This window comes from Laccaria bicolor, genomic scaffold (genome assembly GCF_000143565.1).
Source record: "Laccaria bicolor S238N-H82 LACBIscaffold_81 genomic scaffold, whole genome shotgun sequence".
In the NCBI taxonomy this organism is placed as follows: Eukaryota; Fungi; Basidiomycota; class Agaricomycetes; order Agaricales; family Hydnangiaceae; genus Laccaria; species Laccaria bicolor.
The window spans coordinates 98641-119344 of record NW_001889952.1 but is presented as its reverse complement, the minus strand read 5'-3'; the positions used below and the strand labels follow the sequence as shown (position 1 = coordinate 119344).

At 43.6% G+C, this 20704-nt stretch overlaps 3 protein-coding genes across 3 annotated transcripts; 1 reads left to right on the top strand and 2 right to left on the bottom strand.

Annotated features, from left to right (window-relative positions):
• Positions 1-399: 399 nt before the first annotated feature.
• LACBIDRAFT_317529 (uncharacterized protein) lies at positions 400-696 on the bottom strand (the record flags this gene model as incomplete). Its single annotated transcript, XM_001890146.1, has 2 exons — positions 400-532; positions 578-696. The coding sequence occupies 2 exons, from the start codon at positions 694-696 to the stop codon at positions 400-402; spliced, it is 252 nt and encodes an 83-aa protein (XP_001890181.1).
• Positions 697-1971: 1275 nt separating this feature from the next.
• LACBIDRAFT_317528 (uncharacterized protein) lies at positions 1972-2906 on the top strand (the record flags this gene model as incomplete). The annotated part of the gene is made up of 2 exons (XM_001890152.1): positions 1972-2046; positions 2092-2906. 2 exons carry the CDS (start codon positions 1972-1974, stop codon positions 2314-2316), a joined length of 300 nt encoding a protein of 99 aa, XP_001890187.1. The 3' UTR covers positions 2317-2906.
• A 1862-nt stretch (positions 2907-4768) lies between these two features.
• On the bottom strand, positions 4769-5270 carry LACBIDRAFT_317524 (uncharacterized protein; the record flags this gene model as incomplete). The annotated part of the gene is made up of 3 exons (XM_001890145.1): positions 4769-4979; positions 5041-5130; positions 5188-5270. 3 exons carry the CDS (start codon positions 5268-5270, stop codon positions 4769-4771), a joined length of 384 nt encoding a protein of 127 aa, XP_001890180.1.
• Positions 5271-20704: the final 15434 nt, after the last annotated feature.

Here is a 20704-nt window from a genome sequence, read left to right as displayed (position 1 = left end):
CACAAAGTAAAAAACAGATGTGGTCTACGATTATGCAGTTAGCTGGAAGTGTACTTACTTGCTGGCCTTCGTGGTTTCCTTTGTTGTTGTATACATACATCGGACATGTGTATACCTCGTCGTTCCAGCTGTCGCAGACATCAACATGTTCTGTAGATGTCCCTCATGCCATTGACCCAACATATTGTCGTCGGGTATCTTGGTTAGGCTGCAAAAGTATTTCATTAGTGCTTTCATTTGTTGTCAACATCTTGACTTACAGTCTTCAGGTAGGTGTTCTATCTCGTCTTTGGAAGTGTTGTGAAACAGAGAAGTTGAATCTACGAAAATATGTTAGCGTGACAATAATCTACAGAGTCAAACTGACATACTTATTGTTTGGCATCCCCCGGACTCCATTTATCCCTCCAAAACTTCAAAACATCGCTGTTGCTCATTTCCAGCATCGAGACGATGTATCTTCATCCGCAGAACCAGCATAAGTAATGCAGAATGCTCCATGAAAAGTGCCAAGTGCTTTGAAATGACCACGCTGGTTAGTGTCGTGCATGACATCAAATGCAAGGTAGGTACTCACCTTTCATCGCATTTCCACAGCTCACGACCTCTCCCAGCTTCGTCATGCAAAATGCAGCCTTTCTGTGGAGTATTCATCCGTTCCCCGCAACTCCCGTGCCCTCCTGGCAGCGTGTACATGTTAGGTTTAAATGTGAAGTCTTTGTGTATGTGTAATTGTCTTCTCGGGTGTCATTTCAGTTCGTCGTAGGTAGTAAAAGGAAATATAGTAGTTTTGTTAGCTAAAAACTTGTGTGGAAGAGAATATGATACTCACATTGCGTGAAACTGCCAACACGTCAACAATGCGCTTGAAAACAATCACAGGCGTTAGTATTGTGCAGGATGAGCAAAGCAGCGTAACTACTCACTTTGCGTCGCCTTTCCCACTCCTTAGGAGCCTGTCCCAGCTCGTAAACGCGAAGCGCCACCTTTCCGTAGCATGTCCATCTGTTCCCAACACTCCTGTGCCTATCCGACAGTGTTTACGCGCTTTCAGCGCTTTGATTAGAAGACAAATATTGATCTTATCACGCAACGTGATTCATTATAACGTGACTACAATAGCTCCCGCCAGCCTTGTAATCACATTACTATTATAAGGCATCACGGATTTTTCCGACACAGTTTTCTGTGGTCGACAGCGCCTGGCCTAACTAACATCCTTTCCATTGCAGTGACCTGGCTAGCGTCTTTAACCATGCCTAGCTCGACGACGCCAATACGCTCTCAAGAAGCTCCACAAGCCATGGTGGTCCGCCTGGTTCACGTTGTTCAGAAGGAAGTGACGCCAGCTCGCTGGGCAGGGGAGAACGGACATTTTTGACTTCGGTGAGTTAGTCATCCCCTCCTTTGTGCTTTTCTCCCTGCTTTGGCTTCCGAATCCCCGTACCACCTTGCATCCATTTGACCTTTTGCGCTCGGCTGACTGCCGTCGTCTGTTACTCAGGTTCTGATTCCACAACACTGGCAAACCCCAACTCTCCCGACTTCCATGATTGCATCGTCTTTCGCGTCCACCATTTGCACCCCTTCGTGCATCGGCCCGCGAAGGGGATATTGCCATGGTGGAATCTGCCCAGCTAAGGCGCCTCTACAGAGCTCGTGGATCCAGCATCACCTCTTCGCCAGCAGCCACGGCAAGTCCCTCACATAGAGCACTGCCGTCGCTGATCATAAGCGCAAGTTGAGTCGGAGAGCTGGAGAGTGGGGAAAACTGCTTCGGTAAGTCATCAGCCTTGCATTACTTATTCATTCGGTATACCGTTCTCCCTTCACCGGCTTCTGAATTCCTCGTCACCTTGCATCTATCTGGTCTTTTGCCTGGCTGACCGACCCCCTTCGTTACTTAGGTTCTAGTACCACAACACCAGTGCAATCCCCAGCTAGTGATCGCACTGTCTTTCGCCCATCACCATGATTCGCACAACTTGCCCGCTTGCACCCCTTCGTGCGTCGACTCGCGAAGAAGGTACAACAAGTACCAAGCTCGTGGATTCGGTCTTCGCCAGCTCACATATATCGATCGTCTGATAGGGTGCGCCCAGCGTGGTTGTTTGGCTATCCTTTTCCACCGGACCCCAGAGACGCTTGATAACCTTCTCATCGACGACCCACTCCGTCCTTTGCGATGTCTCAAGTCGAGCAAAGAGTAGAATCAATGTCGATCTGGGCCTCGCCCTGACCTCTACCTACTATTTGAAATTGCCTCTACGTGGTCAACTGTCTTCTTATTTCTTCCAGGCGTTTCCACCCTACTAGCCCAATCCCATTTCGTAGTACAAGCAATTATCATATCAAGTCTCTCGTTGATGTTGGACTCAGGCATAGATACTGCATACATTCACTTTCCGATACCATGTCATCTTCTAGATACGCCTTCATTTCTACTAGAAGAGCCTCTGAATTCAAATTATGTCCCTCGACCGTGGCAGACCTATCACTAAAGTTCTTGTATTGACGATGCGGACCGCGACGCTCGTGTTTTTCAGCCAGGTGGTGGAGTCCACAGCGTGCCATGGGAGGATCTCTGTCTATCGTCAACTTGACGACTCTGCAGCTGGTCCAGGTGCGATTGGAGCTGTTCATGACATCCGACTGTTGACCCGAATGCAGCGTGCAGTCGTCGCAATATTTGGTCAGTCAGCTCTGCTGTCTTCTCTGTCTCGCCATTCCGCACCTAGGCTCTACAAGCCTCTTACTCGTGCGAAGGACGTCTTCTCGTAGTTGTGCCAATCGTTCCCTCATTTCTGCAGACGCCCACTCGAGGTCGCTCACTCGTCCTGCTCCGCCTTCTCCTGCGTGAGGAGATCATAGCATGCCCTCAGAGGACGTAGCTCAGCCACGAATGCCTCCTTATCCTTCTCAAGAACACGAGCTCGCTGCCTGGCTTCCTTCGATTCGCCAAGCCGTCCATCAGCCTCCTGTACTTAGATGAAGCATTTCCTTCGTTCAACTTTGGTTCAACTTTGCATTGCCCTTGACCATGTTGCGGGCTTCAATTCAATTTCTTCGTCGACTTGCTCCTACTCATCCTTTAGCCCATTATAGCCGTCTTTTCGCGCATACATTCATATCCAGCTCCCTCCTTTCTATCTTCAGGCCTGCCGTAACTAACCCCCTCCATTACAGGCTCAGGAAAAATCGACACTCCTCTCCCTCTTAACACTGAGGCGACCACCCACAATCGTATACGCAGGCGCTGCCCTCCCTACCTCCTGCCACGTCATCATCTCCCTCTTCTTCAATATCACAACCCACGAAAACGTACACCAACACCTCACCTACGCACGCTAATCCGAAACTATTCGACGCTTCCTCGCGTCGTCGTCCAGGCACGACGGTTTGGGAGGCGGTCGTTACAGGCTTTGGAGGGGGGTTTTGTTCCGCTTCGAGGGAGTGAGAGGGTGGGTGAGATACGTGTGTGGGAGGATGAGCTCGGATTTGAGGTTGAGATGGGGAGCGAACCGACTGGGGTGGAGAGGTAGGAGAGGAGGAGGGAAGTGGAGAAATGGCAAATCGCTCGGTGCTGGGAGGTCCTCTTCTCCCTTGGCCCACGAGCCTGGTCCACGCCAGGAACGCCGGAGCTGGAAAAAGAATTCGCGGCACGTCGGTTCGAATCCCTCTGGCCAGGCGAACAGCGTATTGTACTCCTCATCCGTGCACTAGTATCTCGGCCTCCCTTGCTGGTTCTGGACGAAGTATGGAGTGGCATGGACGAGGGTATGATTAGTGCCGTGTGGAGTGGAGATGCTTGACTGAGGGCGGTGGTGTTCGAGGGACAGGCAGCAGGTGTGATTACCCATTGGAATGACGAGGTTCCTTGGGTGGGTGAGGAGGTCGGGCGGTTTAGGATTTGGGAGGGGGTCGTGGGGTTGTTGGATGAGCTGGTGTTGCTTGAATTTTTGGCGTCAACACAGGGATTCTTGATAGACGCGTAAGATGAAGTAGTAAAGGTTTTGTGAAGGATGCATACCGAGCGGTCTAAGGCGCCAGATTGGGGACGAGGACCGTCTTCGATATTTAGCCTATACCCCTCCACCGACTCCGGCCTCACGCACTTGAGATTCCTCCATGGTGGTCTTTTATCGTTCCGCCTGCAACAGCACTACCCCACCACACCAGCTCAACCACTCTTTGCGAACTCCTGTCCTCAACTGCGTTGCCAAAACCCATCGGAGGCGACCCCATCCATTCAGGACGCAGTGTCGTATGATACCGGACTCGGCCAGCCTTTGCCTCTCTCCTCCTTTCCTCTTTCAATGACGCCGATTCGCCCTTTCTCCGCACGATCTCTGAGCCGGCCCAGCATGTATGGATTCAACGCGATCCTCTCCGCCCCTCAGTGCACTTCAATCTCCTTCTTTTCCAGACGCAGATGCGGGCGAAGAAATCGAATCTTCCCCACCACAAGAAGATGGGGGCGAGTTCACCGTGACCCTGTCTTTCGGGAGAGGCAACTTCGAAGAGAAATGGTGTGAGCCATTGAGGTACCGTGAACGGTCAGCACTCAACCCTTGTAGCTCAACAGTCACCCTCTTTCCCCACACTGAAGAAGACTCGTCCAAATCTTGTCCACGATATTCGCTCGTGGACATTGAACAACGACGAGAACCTCGTCCTTTCCAGATCCCCGCTTCGTCGCTTTTACAACGCGCCGAAACGAGGAGGCCGTGCACATGTAGCATCTAGATGGCCTTCCCATATGATCGACCTAATCCAGGAAGACGGCTAAAGGGGCAACAAGGTAGTGGAGTTCTGCAGCGAGAATAGGTAGAGGGGGAGTTGAGATGAGGAGGTAGGAGGCAACACGCCGCTGCTGAAAATGGTTGGGACACAAAGAATCGCGGAGGAGGGTTGGGTTTTCATTGACGGTCGGTTTTGAGAGTTGAAGGGGAGATACACTGGGCTTTCCATAGAGCCAACTGCGTAAACAGTCGTTAGCTAGCTACCGCGGGTTAATAATAGGAAAGAGGATGAACTCACTTGACGCTCTGACCATCTTCACGGACTCGACGAAACAGACATATCGGCACCTGAACACGACCCGCTGAGCTACCGCGCAGCACCTCCGTCCTGGAAAAGGGATTACATGTATGAACACAGGCATTCAAACGAAGGCGAACCACTTACCTCGAAGTAGGGTCACACTGGAAGGGAAGAACACGAGAAGACAGGAGGAGGGGGAAAGGCCCAGGCGCGTGCGTAAGGTACATAAAAATAGACCAAAACACACGTTCACCTCGTGGACGGTGCCGTGATTGGGGGTCCCTAGCATCTGGGCGCTCTCCTTTCCTTCCTTCCCTCATCCTGAACCTCTCCACCTTCGACATTGAACATGAGCTTTGCGGGCGCTAGCCAGTTTGTTGCTCGGGACAACACGTTCATTGATATTACTGCTAACTCCGTGAGTAGAATGCTTCCCAGTGGTGCAAAAGTTCCGTTGAAGCAAACTGACCGTGTAAATCTTGGGCAGGTGCACATCGATTATGGCGGTAGGACGACGTCCGATGGGGTCATCCCCCTTATGCCAAATCCGAGCAATCGGTTCACCGGCCGCAAACAAGTCATCACCGACCTCAAGAGGCATTTTTCCAACACACATGACTCAGCTCTGAGGCGAAAGTTCTTTCTGTTGTATGGAATGGGGGGTATTGGAAAGACTCAGATTTGCTTGAAGTTCATTGAGGAAATGTCTGGCTGGTGAGTGTCATGGCAGATCCAACCCTTATTTCTGAAATCTTAATTGCCTTCAGTTTCTCTTCTGTTTTCTGGATTGATGCTTCCTCAGTTGGCACCATCACTCAGGGGCTCAAGGGTATCTGTAATCTTCCTGCAGCCCAGTCTAGTGGACTGGATGGCTCACCTGAATCTGGTCTTCACTGGATTGGGTTTTTGAAAGAGAACTATGTGATGGTCTTTGATAATGCTGATGTCCTATCACCTGCTGAGCTGGAGGCTTATTTTCCCCCTGGAAGGGGGGGGAATATTTTAATAACTAGTCGCAATTACACCATGAGAATTCTAACTTTGCCTGAGAATTCTCTTGAAGTAATTGAGATGGAAGAGAAAGATGCTATTGGATTACTTCTAAAAGCTAGCTGCTTGGATCTATGCTCAATGGAGTTTCTAACTGAGGCTTCTAAGATTGTGAAGGAGCTCTTCTACCTTCCTCTTGCTATTGATCAGGCTGGTGCTTACATTGCTTCTGGAGCCAGCACTATTGGAAATTATCTTGCAAAATATTATGAGCATCGAAAAACATTATTATCCCATTGTGATTTCACTGGAGCTTCTAAGTATAACAAAACTGTCTATGAAACTTGGGAGTTATCATACAGAGAGATTCAACAAAGATCTAAATCTGATGATTCTCATAAGGCCAATGCAGCCAAAAGTGCAATGCTCCTTCTGGAACTATTTCCTTTCTTCCATCATGAGGGAATTACTGAGGATATATTTATTTATGCTGCTCTTCAAAAAGATGAAAAACCCTCTTACCCTGAATTGCCACTTGCCAGTTCTATGCTGGATCGGAGACTACTTCCTTTGAACAAGGCAGGTACTTGGGATAATTTACTTTTTGGAGAGGGCATTCGGATGTTGCTACTCTTCTCCTTGATCAAGAAAGCATCATCTGATGGTGTGTATTCAATGCATCCACTGGTCCATGCCTGGGGAAGAGACAGAATGACTTTGGATGAGAGGGAAAGATGTTGCTTAATGGCACATATTACTTTATCTTGTTCACTGAGATGGGGTGAAAGCCAACTGTATAAGTTTTACAGGGTCTTGGTAACACATGTAAGGGCAAATATGCAGTATTTGAGATCAGAAAGCAACCAGAATGGCATCAGTTACTTGGATGATGCTCATGCCAAATTTGGAAATCTCTTGCGAAACCAAGGATACTTCAAGGAAGCGAAAATCTTGCAGATTAAAGTTTTGGATACAAGGAATAAAATTCTTGCAGCAGAACACCCAGATATCATCAGAGCAATGGAAAATATTGCATCAACAAATCGAGACCTGGGAAAATACACAGAGGCAGAGAAGCTGGAAATCCAGGTTCTGGATGTAAGGAACAGAATTCTTGGAGTGGAACACCCAGACACAATCAGAGCTATGGCCCACCTAGCAGAAACATATACCATGCTGGGAAAATACAAAGAGGCAGAGAAGCTGGAGATGCAAGTTCTGGATGCAAGAAACAAAGTTCTTGGAGTGGAACACACAGATACAATCAAGGCCATGGCAAATCTAGCAGCAACATATAACTGTCTGGGAAAATACACAGAGGCAGAGAAGCTAGAGATGCAAGTCCTGGATGCAAGCAACAGAATTCTTGGAGTTGAACACCCAGACACAATCAGTGCCATGGAATATCTAGCAGCAACATATTCTTGTCTGGAAAAATACACAAAGGCAGAGAAGCTGGAGCTGCAAGTTCTGGATGCAAGAAACAGAATTCTTGGAGTGGAACACCCAGACACAATCAGAGCAATGGCAAATCTAGCAGCAACATATTGACAATGTGGGAAAATACACAGAGGCAGAGAAGCTGGAGATGCAAGTTCTGGATGCAAGCAACAGAAGTTCTTGGAGTGAAACACCCAGATACAATCAAAGCCATGGCAAATCTAGCAGCAACATATGAACTTGGGAAAATACACAGAGGCAGAGAAGCTGGAGATGCAAGTTCTGGATGCAATCAACAGAATTCTTGGAGTTGACCACCCAGAAACAATTAGAGCAATGGCAAATCTAGCAGCCACCTATTATTGTCTGGGAAAATACACAGAGGCAGAGAATCTGCAAATGCAAGTTCTGGATGCAACAAACAGAATTCTTGGAGTGGAACACCCAGATACAATCAGAGCAAGGGCACATCTAGCATCAACATATTGAAACTTGGGAAAATACACAGAGGCAGAGAAGCTAGAGATGCAAGTTCTGGATGCAAGCAACAGAATTCTTGGAGTTGACCACCCAGAAACAATCAATGCAATGGCAAATCTAGCAGCAACATATCAAAATTTGGGAAAATACACAAAGGCAGAGAAGCTGCAAATGCAAGTTCTGGATGCAACAAACAGAATTCTTGGAGTTGACCACCCAGAAACGATTAGAGCAATGGCAAATCTAGCAGCAACATATGGAAACTTGGGAAAATACACGGAGGCACAGAAGCTAGAGATGCAAGTTCTGGATGCAATCAACAGAATTCTTGGAGTTGACCACCCAGAAACAATTAGAGCAATGGCAAATCTAGCAGCCACCTATTATTGTCTGGGAAAATACACAGAGGCAGAGAATCTGCAAATGCAAGTTCTGGATGCAACAAACAGAATTCTTGGAGTGGAACACCCAGATACAATCAGAGCAAGGGCACATCTAGCATCAACATATTATTCACTGGGAAAATACACAGAGGCTGAGAAGCTGCAGATGCAAGTTCTGGATTCAAGAAACAGAATTCTTGGAGTGGAACACCCAGACACAATCAATTCCATGGCAAATCTAGCAGCAACATATCGAAACTTGAGAAAATACACACAGGCAGAGAAGCTGGAGACTCAAGCCCACACATTAAAGGACAGAGTTCCTGCAGCAGAATCTCATACAATTACCACCACAGCCAATGTCCAGGAAGCACAGGAGATTCAAGTTCTTAATGCAGGCACCACAGGTCATGGTGAACAAAACTTGCATTCAACACATGTTGCTTTCAATCATCCAGTTGAAGCAGTTCTTCCAGATACAACAATGAATTCTGAGAAAAAAGGTATGTTCTTTGGTAATTGCTATTTGAACCCCCTCTGATGTCTTTATCCTCAGTCCATTCCCTTTCCAAACTTGCAAAGAGAGTTTCAAAATTTAAATCCACAATGTCACATTTGTTTCATAAAGGGAAAGATTTTGATGATGACTTTACAAGAAGCAGTACTTAATTCACCTTCTAGTGATTTGTTTCTGTCTCACTGATATTCTATGTTGTGCTCATGTCTTGATATGCTGTTATTTACTAGATGCAAGCCATATTACCTTTGACTAACTTACTGTAAAGAAATTGTAAAATTATCATGACTTTTCTTTGACAAACATAAGTATTATCTAAAGAAATATCACAATATTTTTACAATTTCTCAGACATTGTTACCATAAAACTATTTGAAATTTCTTGACAATTTGTTTACAGTAGTTGGCTCAAGTTAATGTGGCCTGCATCCTGAGTGAATGAAAAATCTTTTTTGTCTGTTTTGAAAGGGGCTCTGACAATAGACTGCTAGACCTACACTAACTGGGCAAAAAGATTGTCTGATCATTTTTTGGACAAAGTTGGTGCTATAACATGAGAATCAAACATTTTGAGAACTAAGCTCTAGTGTATAAAATATAGCTAAGGAGGTGTAGATTGTATATACCAAGTCTGGAGATGAACAATTGAAAACTCAGGATAAGGCAGGGCATTGACTGTGACAAGTGCCAAAAATGGGATGTAACAAAGTGGGAAATTCTGAATGACTGCAACCTACTGAAAGCAATTCACAACTTGAGGAAGAGATATTTTGAACACTGGATCTCCCTGCTATTGTTATGAGTATCATAAAGTCTCTGGGCTAGAAAATTTTATATCTTCCTCTAAAAGGTAAATTTGAACTTATTCTCCATTTTATGTATTTTATACTCAATATATTTGTTGGAATGAGGTAAAATGACTCCCTATTGTTGTTTGTAGTGTGTATAATACAAAAGGTAGGTAGAAATGTTAAAATGAACATTGCATGATGTCTGTAGAAGCTAATTCCCAGAGTTTTTCTGGAAGTAAACAAGTATCTACAACATTGGTCCTTCTTTTCTGCAAGAAGAAAAAATGCTACCATCCTTTTGAATTAATCCATGGAGACTCAGGATGACTTTTAAACAATGCCTGAAGTATAGCATGATAGCAAATAAATTTACACTGGGTATAACTTGAAAAGTCCCCAATAAAAGTACATTTTGCATAGAGCAATCATCCTGGACCAATCCTTGACATTTTTCTTGGTGAATTGGGGCTGAAAATATTTCACAAGGCACTTCTCATGCCTAGTAACACTATCCAAAAAAAATAAACAGAGGTCCTATTTATACAAGGATCTGAGACCCCACACCTTTCTTGCTCTATGCAAAATGTACTTTTATTGGGGACTTTTCAAGTTATACCCAGTGTAAATTTATTTGCTATCATGCTATACTTCAGGCATTGTTTAAAAGACATCCTGAGTCTCCATGGATTAATTCAAAAGGATGGTAGCATTTTTTCTTCTTGCAGAAAAGAAGGACCAATGTTGTAGATACTTGTTTACTTCCAGAAAAACTCTGGGAATTAGCTTCTACAGACATCATGCAATGTTCATTTTAACATTTCTACCTACCTTTTGTATTATACACACTACAAACAACAATAGGGAGTCATTTTACCTCATTCCAACAAATATATTGAGTATAAAATACATAAAATGGAGAATAAGTTCAAATTTACCTTTTAGAGGAAGATATAAAATTTTCTAGCCCAGAGACTTTATGATACTCATAACAATAGCAGGGAGATCCAGTGTTCAAAATATCTCTTCCTCAAGTTGTGAATTGCTTTCAGTAGGTTGCAGTCATTCAGAATTTCCCACTTTGTTACATCCCATTTTTGGCACTTGTCACAGTCAATGCCCTGCCTTATCCTGAGTTTTCAATTGTTCATCTCCAGACTTGGTATATACAATCTACACCTCCTTAGCTATATTTTATACACTAGAGCTTAGTTCTCAAAATGTTTGATTCTCATGTTATAGCACCAACTTTGTCCAAAAAATGATCAGACAATCTTTTTGCCCAGTTAGTGTATACCCAGTTAATTAGTCCAGCTGGAGGTCATAACCACAACAATAGATGTCTCAACAACAAAGACTCAAAATTGCTAGAGAACTTTGTATAAATGTATTGAGTGTAACAGTTATTTTCTACTGTATCAGTGTGGTTGAATGCAATTAACCACACTTTAAATATCATCACACTCAATAGAAACAGGACAGGTTCAAGACCTCCACACTTTAAAAGAAAATTCCAAAGCTTAACTGTTTAAATGGCTATGTAACACTACACCTTTGAAAGTGATGCCTGTAGCACCAATCTATGGCCAGCAACCACTGTGCAGATTGAAATCAAGCCTACCAGTGGAGTTACCACCGATGCTCTGGAAGCACCTACCAATTAGTGCTATAGTGGTCAAGTAAGTTTTCACAGGAGTGCAGAATGGTTAAACGTGAAAGGTTTCACTACACTATGCAAGATTTCAACATGTCAACACAGACTTATCCAGCAAGTTCCCAAAGATCAACAACATATTCTTGAGGTCACAAACAAGTCTGCTAATGCAACTATGAACAGAATATATATCACTCAACAACTATCTTTTCCACATTGAGAAGTCAAACATCAGAAGATGTGAGTTGTGTTGGGGTATAAGGCAGCTGATGATCATAGAGACAGTGATCCATCATCCATTAAAATGTCAGGCATATTCAGAGGTGCTCTATCTACAAGCAAACCATCCCTTTTAGTGTTTAAAGGTTCAGTCCATAGGACTGAAAAAAACCGTAGAACTGAACTGAACTGGAACATGGTCTGATCTTTTTTTCAGTTGCAGTTCCCCAAATTTAGGGTTATTCCAGTTGCCAGTTGCCTCATTTCAGAAATCTTTTAAAACCATTCAAAGACCAGTTTTGATCTGTTGCAATGGTTAAATGGTCACATGCATTACATACCCTTGTAATCACATTTATTACCTTTAATTGGGTCTTTAGTTCATCAAAAATGGTTAAGAACTGAGAAAGATATAACCAAATCCATTTTGGTAGAAATACTTGTTTGCACAACTTGTACCAGAATGACTTTAATTCTAACTCACTCAAATTTTCATCATTTTGCTTGATTCAATTTTTGGATATTGAAACTATAAGTATGAAAATATGCTCACCATCTAGGTATGCATCAAATAATTTGCAGTTGCCACATTAAATTTTGCCCAAGTCTTTAGGAGATGTAATTTGGTTTCAGTCATAACTATGTCAAATCTTCATTAAATCTCTTAAAAATTGGTAGAATGACGGGTATTTACATGCTTTATTATGTCAGATAGCCCATTTATTCTTCAGAGTAATGATAGTTGAGATACAAATGGTTTATATTGGTACCATGAATTATACACAAAAAAACCAGTCTCGATCAATTTGAACTAGTGTTGCCGCAGCTCGGCTAGCTGAGAGCCAGCTGATGTAAGCCAGCTAAATTTCCTTAAGTGGCTCAGCTCGGCTTTTAGCTGACTCAAAGCCGGCTCAAGCTGGCACATAATTCTCAAAGTGATGTCTACCTGATAGATACACAATGTAATGTATATTTCAAGCATAGAACTATAATAGAAACTCTAGGGTTTTGAAAATAAATAGAAATTCGCAAAAAATAGGGGACAATGTGAGATAGCATAGAAATGGGAGCACGTATGGATGTCATCTCTTCAGCTCCTTCAAATGTGACTAGAATACAATGTAAACAAGCCTTCAATGATGAAAAATGGTGGAAAGCTGACCAAGATACAGCTTAACTCTCCCCAGAACAAAAAATGTAACATATCTTCAGAACGCAGACACACAAACCTCTCATCTCTTTGGGACCTTCAAACGACACTAGAATATGTTGTAAACGAGCCTTAGATCATAAGAAATGATGGAAATTTGACTGACCTAGGGTACTTGCCCCCCAAAACAGAAAATGTAGCATATCTCCAGAATGCGGACATGCAAACCTCTCGTCTCTTCAGGCCCTAAAATCAACAGCAAATAGCTGGTAACCAACACTTATTTGGTAGAAAACAGTACAGAACTCACCAAGATACAATATAGCCTCATGGTGTCTATCCAGCACCCATTACATGTTTCTTAGGGCTATTATTGGGCTATTCTGGTGCCCATTCTTAAGTTATACTATGTGCAACTTGTTTACAATTGATATGGTACACTACTTAAGTTTACGATCATACATAAATTGGGGGGGAGGTGGTGTGTGATGAGAAGAGGAGAAGGAAAGCAAAAGAGACATGACAGATGCTGAAGCGCTATAACTTGGATCAGGTGTCTTAACTTTAGGCAATTTATATCCGGATATTCAACAGTATTTAACTCAGGCATTTTCCAAAATTTCCTCAAATTTCCTCCAGATAGGCCTGAGGCCTACCCAGATTTTTTCCAAATTTTCCTCTGGATGGGGATCAGGCATCTGACATGAAATTCATAGGTCCTGCTGTCACAGAACTCAGGGCATCAGGTTGCCACCAGGTACAGGTTCCTTTTTTTGATTTCCCAGAGCAACCTGAGGTTGTCCTGAGATGTGCTGAGGTTGTCCTGAGGTGCACTGAGGTTGTTCTAGGGCACCTCAAACATCAAATAACATGGTAGGAATGAAGGTATGAGAGTGGAGTACATGGTATGGTATGGAAGTGCAATACCATGGTATAATATTTTGATAATGAAGACTGTCAGGACAACAAGACTTGATTCCATTTCCAATTGACAAGACTTTATATTGGAAAGATTCACTCAGCTTCAATAAATTGGACTGAATATTATGACAAAGAAGACTTTGGCCAAACAACAATACTTGATTCCATCATATGTAGTTTGTAAGAAAATCGAGATTATATGATGGTGTTGTTGGCCATACTATATGTGTATGCTATGTAAGTAGGCAGGACTGTCTGATTGGCCCTACTGGGCAAAATATATTTAACCTATTATTGAAAGCATTCATGTTAATGGCTTTTCAGGAATGGAAAAACCCTCAACTGAACTGATTTTTAAAGGTTGGAGTTGACTATCTGGCCTCCACTTGGAGTTGGAAATCTTAGCAAAAACCTGAAAGCCTTTCCACTTTTCTTTTCTTCTCAATGACCACTTCATCATAATGGATGTGGTATTGTTTAATTTGGATGAATATTGTTCTAATAGAAAGGACTGGGAAAGATATGTATCATTAAATGGCTTTGGATGCATGGGGAAGCTGGGATAAAGCCTATTTAAACTCATTTTCAATAGATGGTTTGGACTATCTGGCCTCAATTTGTAGCCTAATATCTCAGGAAAAACCTGGAGAACCACCCCACAAAAAATGGCACCCAATGGACCAGTATTGTGGCCTGCAGAAATAATTTATATATTTTGGAAAAGGACCCCAGACACCCCATGTCAGCTTTGGTATGATGGTATGAAGTGACATCATACCATCTGGTATGGTATAACATGACATGGTATGCTATGGTAACATGGTATTGGTATGAGTGGGATATGGTATGGGTTTTCCATTCCATGGTACCATGGTATTGGTATGGAGCTCATATACCACCCTGGAATGGGTACCCTCAAGGTACCCTAAATCAAGGAATTGATGTACCTCATAGGTACCCTAAAATGGGTGATTGAAGTGAGGTGGCTGAAAACAGCTGGACAGTGATGATGTGCCACATCATCACTATCAGACAACACATTGCTGCATTGCCTGGACCTCACACACACAGTTTATTGGTGAGTTGTCATTGACGTGATGCAACATGGCATGGTCATGGTTCCTGGTCAATGTGGGCAGTGGTGGCAATGGGTGACAAGCATGGTTGGTGGCGATGGTGGTAGTGGGAAGGGTGGCCATGTTTGGTGAGTCTGGGTTGCCAAACAAGCATTGTTTGTTATCTGTCAGAAATAAATAAATTATAATTAGTGGTAAACAACAAATAACTAAATGCATTCAATGAAATTTTGTTTCTGCCCATTCTGGTGTAAATTCCAGAATAATCAAATTCCACTGGAATGAGAAAACAGCAGAATGAAAAAATTAGCAGGCCCTCCTGCTAAATTTTATTCCACCAGAATCCACCAGAATTCCACCTTTCTGATGAGCAACTGGTGTTAGCAACTGGACTGCTCTCTTTGCATACACAACCACTTCTCACCAACCTAAAATTCTTCTCAAGCATAGTGTTTGGAAGTCTGGTCACAAGACTGGAAAAAGACCATGACCAGACCAAACCATGACTGATCAAGACTGCAAATTATGAGGACCGACAAAGACCATAACTAGGGCTGCGCACCACCTGTCTGACAGGTACGGCTGTCTGTTTTACGGTCTTGACGGGCTTCTGAGCAGGATGGATGCCCCATTTTTCCATGCACTCGAATTGTAACGGGACGGGACGGGTCGAAAACGGGTGAAGACGGCTGTAGATGGCCGTCTTCCCTACTAGTTTTCTGAAGGATGTGAAACAGAACATATTAAAAGAGTATAAACGACTGAAATAAAAGACTTAAAAAGGCGAAAATCATCTACGACGATTTACCTTGCACCTGAGGATGAGTCTACGTTTTACGAGCATAAGAACCCTAATGGTCTCAGGCTTAAGACTAGCACGGCGGAGTGAGATTGTATCTCTACCTCCAGAGAAAATGTGTTCAACAGCCACTGCAGACCCTAAAGAACAAGACGTCAATGATAGTAGTCAATTTTATGATGAAGACATTGCCTACCTGGAATTGAGAAAATATCGCACGCGAGGTGGTAAAGGTTTGGGAATTGTCCCCTCTGCTGGAACCACCACCGCACCGGATCACATTTCTTGAAGTCTTCTTGTGGCAAGTTCCAAAACTCCGTTAATTCATCAGAAATGACACGCCTTCTTTGAAACCTTGCGGTAAAGCTTTTCTGAGGAGAACGGGGTATTTGCGAGGTACTGGAGCTAGAGTTTGACGCAATTGAAACAGTTGATGATGAAGGTACTGATGAAAGCGGAGTGGATTGTGATGAAGGTGGTGGTGGCATATATTTGGTGTTGAAGTGAGCATGGAGATTGACTCTGGATGTCTCTAGCTCACTTGCGAGAATGGGGTCCCCGGCAAACTCGTCCCTCAATCCTTCGTAAGAAATGCATGGATCTACTACTAAAATAAGTGTAAGAGACTCTCCGAGAATAGATGTAAATATGACACGCACATGATGACCACAGGTAGAATGGTGAAGCATCAATTTTGTAGTAGTAATCACTAAGTTTGAGGTGTGCATCCATAAGACCCTTCTTGAGGGAAGGCGAAGCCATAGGGGGAAGATTTCGGATGATGTCTTGCAGGTCATCCTGGAGGCCTCGAAAGATGGCGTGTGTCATGGAGAGCATTGGAGTATGCGTTGTTGACATTTCTGTTGTTGTGAGACAGAAGGTTTTTAGCCAACTGGTAACAAGCTCAATTGCCTCCCATTCCTTGCTTGTCAATTCGTACGCCCAAAGGTCTCAATGAAAGTGAGCAAACGAATCGACGACTTGCCGGTAATCAAGTGCACAACCTGGGAGAGGATCAATTTAAAAGCAAACAAATTTTATAATACATGACGCATGAAGCATTTGATGAGTCGACGACCACCGCGTTCTAACATCAAGAATCAGATTGAGAGTGGGCAGTGGCGTATCATTTTGGGTGTTCGCAATTTGAATCTGCCTGGCCCAACTTTCACGACGTTGAGGAGTGGAGCGCTCAGAGTGAACAATTCTTCGAAGCTACTCACATAAATGTTAGACCAATATGAATGTACATAACGGATTTGACAGCTGACCTTCTGCATGGTGGCCTTTATTTGACTTGTGGGTCCAGCACTGAAGTCTCCGTCATTGTTGTAATCATCATCGTCAGCTGTGGCGTCAATATTGTCTTCGTGATTGACACCGACATTGACATCATCTTGATAATTGAGGTTTTTGCTTGCTTTTCCTGCTTCTGATTTTGACATGATTCCGATGCCTTCGAGGAGCTAGGTGGATCATGTATGAGTATGACAATTAAGGAAGTCAAGAAACACTGACCTTGATTGCCGCGAGATGAATGGTGTGAGGCATGCAACACATACGTGACGCAGATGCGGAAAAGTCAATGTTGGTGTTCTGACATCGTAATTCCAATGTGTCCATTAAGGTGTCATTGTTGGTCACATTATCCATCATTATGGCGATGATCTAAGATGGGTTTTTAAGTCATATCATAGAGATAATATGAAATAAAAGAACCTTGTCCTGTATGCCATACATTTCGAGAGTTGACCAGACGATGGAAGCCATGTTCTCCCCTGAATGCTCTCCGATTAATTCCCTAAAGTCAATGAGTAGTTCTTCTGTGTGGATATGAGACATCGCGACTTTATGATAATCAGTTTGCATACCACATTCACCGTCATTCGTGATATAGTGAGCAACAAGTGCCAAAAAGGCATGGCAATTGCTTGACGTCCAGGCATCAAGAGACAGGCTTATCTTTGCCTCCAAAGACTACTGCAGAAAATGTAAGGCCAGAACCTATAAAAACAAAAAAGATCTCACTGTGAACATAGACTTGGTGTCTTCAATTGTCTCGTCTCCAAGCATCATGACCTGCCTTCGAATACCATCTTTTTTTGGGAGAGTAAACTTCGCATTTTTGCCCACTATTGCATGCCGGCGCATCTATGTCACCTCGAATATCAGTAAGGATCGATGTGAAAGCAAATTCTCCAAAACTAACCCAATCCCCCGAGAAATGAGCAATGTATAAAAAAGTGCGTAAGAGGACCGACTGAAAGATCTTGCATCGAATGAGACTTCTCTGGGCGACATGAGCGTGAGCTGGCAGGGTAGATGTATGAACTCGACTGGCGGGATCATGGAAAGATGCCTCGGGAGGCAAGAAGCTGTTCAATCTCATTGACCGTTGTAGTATCTGAAACGACTACAAATCATTGCGTAACCAGTCACATAACTGACTGAGATACTTACGAAGCGGAAGCGTCAGGCCTGAAGGTGGAACAACAAAAATTGTGAATTTTGCTTGATCATTGACAAGGTGCTGCAAGCCTGCAAGCGGTCAAGGCGCATGTGCGATATATGGCTTCGATGATATCTAAATGGGCGGAAAAAGCACCACACAATGTGGTGAAGAGGAATAATGTGTGGGAATAGGAACACAACTGAAGGGTATTCATTTTAAGTCCAGTATCACATTTAGAAATACTAATCATGCACCCCATATAAATGACAGAATGATATAATAAGTCAAAATCACGGCTGCACTGAGGGGTGAAGATTTCAGCAGAGCCATACACACATTGGTAAACCTTGATGATAGCTTAAAAAACTGGAATACGGCGATGGCAGGACCAGCAAAAAGGGTTAAAAAAGCAGCAAGAAATGCCAGAGGGCTTGACGCGATAGTTTTTGTTGATGATGGACAGAGGGCTGGCTTGATATTTGTGTTAGGCCAACGAGTTTGCGCATATGCCTTTGGAGAAGTGAGAATATCTAGTTCAAGTAGACAGAAAACAGGAAATGTCAAATTGAGCAGATTAAAAAAGAGAGAGTGGCCCACCCATTGAAATTTGAAAGTGGAGTGTTCAGATATGTTCAAGAACGTAAGGCATCAAATGAGAGAGCAGGTCTTTTAAGACCATGACGCTATCCATTTGATAAAATTACCGAGGCTCAGATAAATCAGATGTATGAAGTACCTTGTGGATGTCGCAAGGATGTCACAACATTGTCAACATAGCCGATTTGCAGTGACTGTTGGGCAGGCTTGGCAGCCATTGGCTAAATTTTCCACAATCTTTTGACAGGTGCATTGAACATCGCAAGGATTAGGTCCTACTAGTAGATTTGTGAGGTATCGCTGTTGAGATCCTCAGTGGGAAGAAGAGAGTTGATAAGTCGCGGAGTTTGAAATGGGCGCTGAGTGGAGCACCTGATATTCTGCTTGAAGCCCAAGCTCAAGGCTATCGTCCAAGCTCCATGCAGAGGAGTGTTGCCATACCTCCTGACTATAAAATCTTGTGAAATTATCGGGCCCATTGTACCCGTATAACGGCCGTAACAGGTGGTTTGCTTGTAGGTGACAACGGGTGACACCCGTTTTTTGATGCCCATTGCAAAGTCCCAAAAATATTCTAACGGAACTGGTGTTTACCCGTCTTACCTGTCCGTTAACCCGTCATGGATGGGCATGGTGCACAGCCCTAACCATAACCGCGGTTCGGTCTATGATCCTCTGCAGATTCCAAAATCTCAAGACCAAGCAAAAACTGGGTTAACCAGTCAAAGACTGGTCTTTCAAGCCAGGCCTTCAGGGCCGAACTTAGAGTATAATAGTTTTTGATGAACCAAATAATAACATGAAGGTGAGGTGAGCAATGTAACTGCTCTCCCCCTCGCCTTTTTTCACACAAAGAGCAGGAGCATGTCGTTACAGCGACGTGGCTGCAACCAACAATCACCACCTCCCTGTTCAACCACCCCCAACCACTTCTGCACATGCTAATGATGATGACAATGTCTACACACCATGGCACCAGCTGAGTACATGAAGTGAGTGCACACCATTTCGACAATGATTTGGCACCTCAGCTTTATGAGAAACAGGGACAATGTGGTGATTGAATGATGACACCCACAATGAAAGACTGTCAACATCCAGGTGACCAACCAAACCCATCCCCTGCTCCTTATTTCAGACAAGAAGCAGGGCAATGTCACTGTCAGTGCCTGGCAACCATAGACGGAGAACAACGACAAGGACCATAGATGACAAATGGTGGGTAGCAGCCAGGTGAGCCACCTAACACCCCTCGTCTCTCCTTTTTCTTACACAAAAAGTACAGGCCACGTTGCCTGACAACAACATAATCAATGAATGGCGATGATACATGGACAAACATGTTCATGACATCAACAAACAGTCAAGGTGGATGTGATGACACCCGCTATTACCCATGTACATTGCTACCAAGTCGTGTACACCTCCTCATACATTAATACACTTAGAATAATATTGTTTCATCACTACCTGACCTACAAAGACCAGTTTAGACCAGTCACAAACCAGTCAAGACCAGAACCAGTTAAAACTGGTCCTGTAACTGCAAAAGACTGCAAAAGACCGGTATGTTGCTAGTGTTCACAGATCCAGTCTACAGGACTGAAAATATACATATGACTGAACTGGACTGAACCATGGTCCGGTCTTTTTCCAGTTGCAGTTGCCCACATTTGTGGTCAGTCCAGTTGCCAGTTGCCATGTTTTTGTAAATATTTGAAAACCGAAAAAGACCAGTTGCAACCGGTCTTTCATCTTATCACATGTTGGACCTTACTCACACACATTTTTACTTAATTTTCGGTCCCTCAATCATCAAAAATGGTCAAGAATTGGTTGAGATATGGCCAAAAACATTTTTATATGCAATTTGAATGTACAGTTGAGTGCAAAAAGAATGAAGGTTGGTTCATTTTTCTGGTTCTTTCTAAGAATCTATTGTACCTCAAATGTATTTGTGTATTCTTTTACATTATGTAGTTGTGTTACACTTCCCTTAGTATGGACTAATTTCAGTGAAAGCTGGAGCCTTGAGAAGGTTTTTATTCTGGAGGCCATTTTTGGCATCTGAAAAAAAAAATATGCGCTATATGGGGAGGTAGCCAGAACATACCTCTGGTCAACCTGAATGAGCCTATCAAAGAATCAGTCAAAAATACTGAGCAGTTAGGTCTATAGAGGCTTTGGAAAATGGC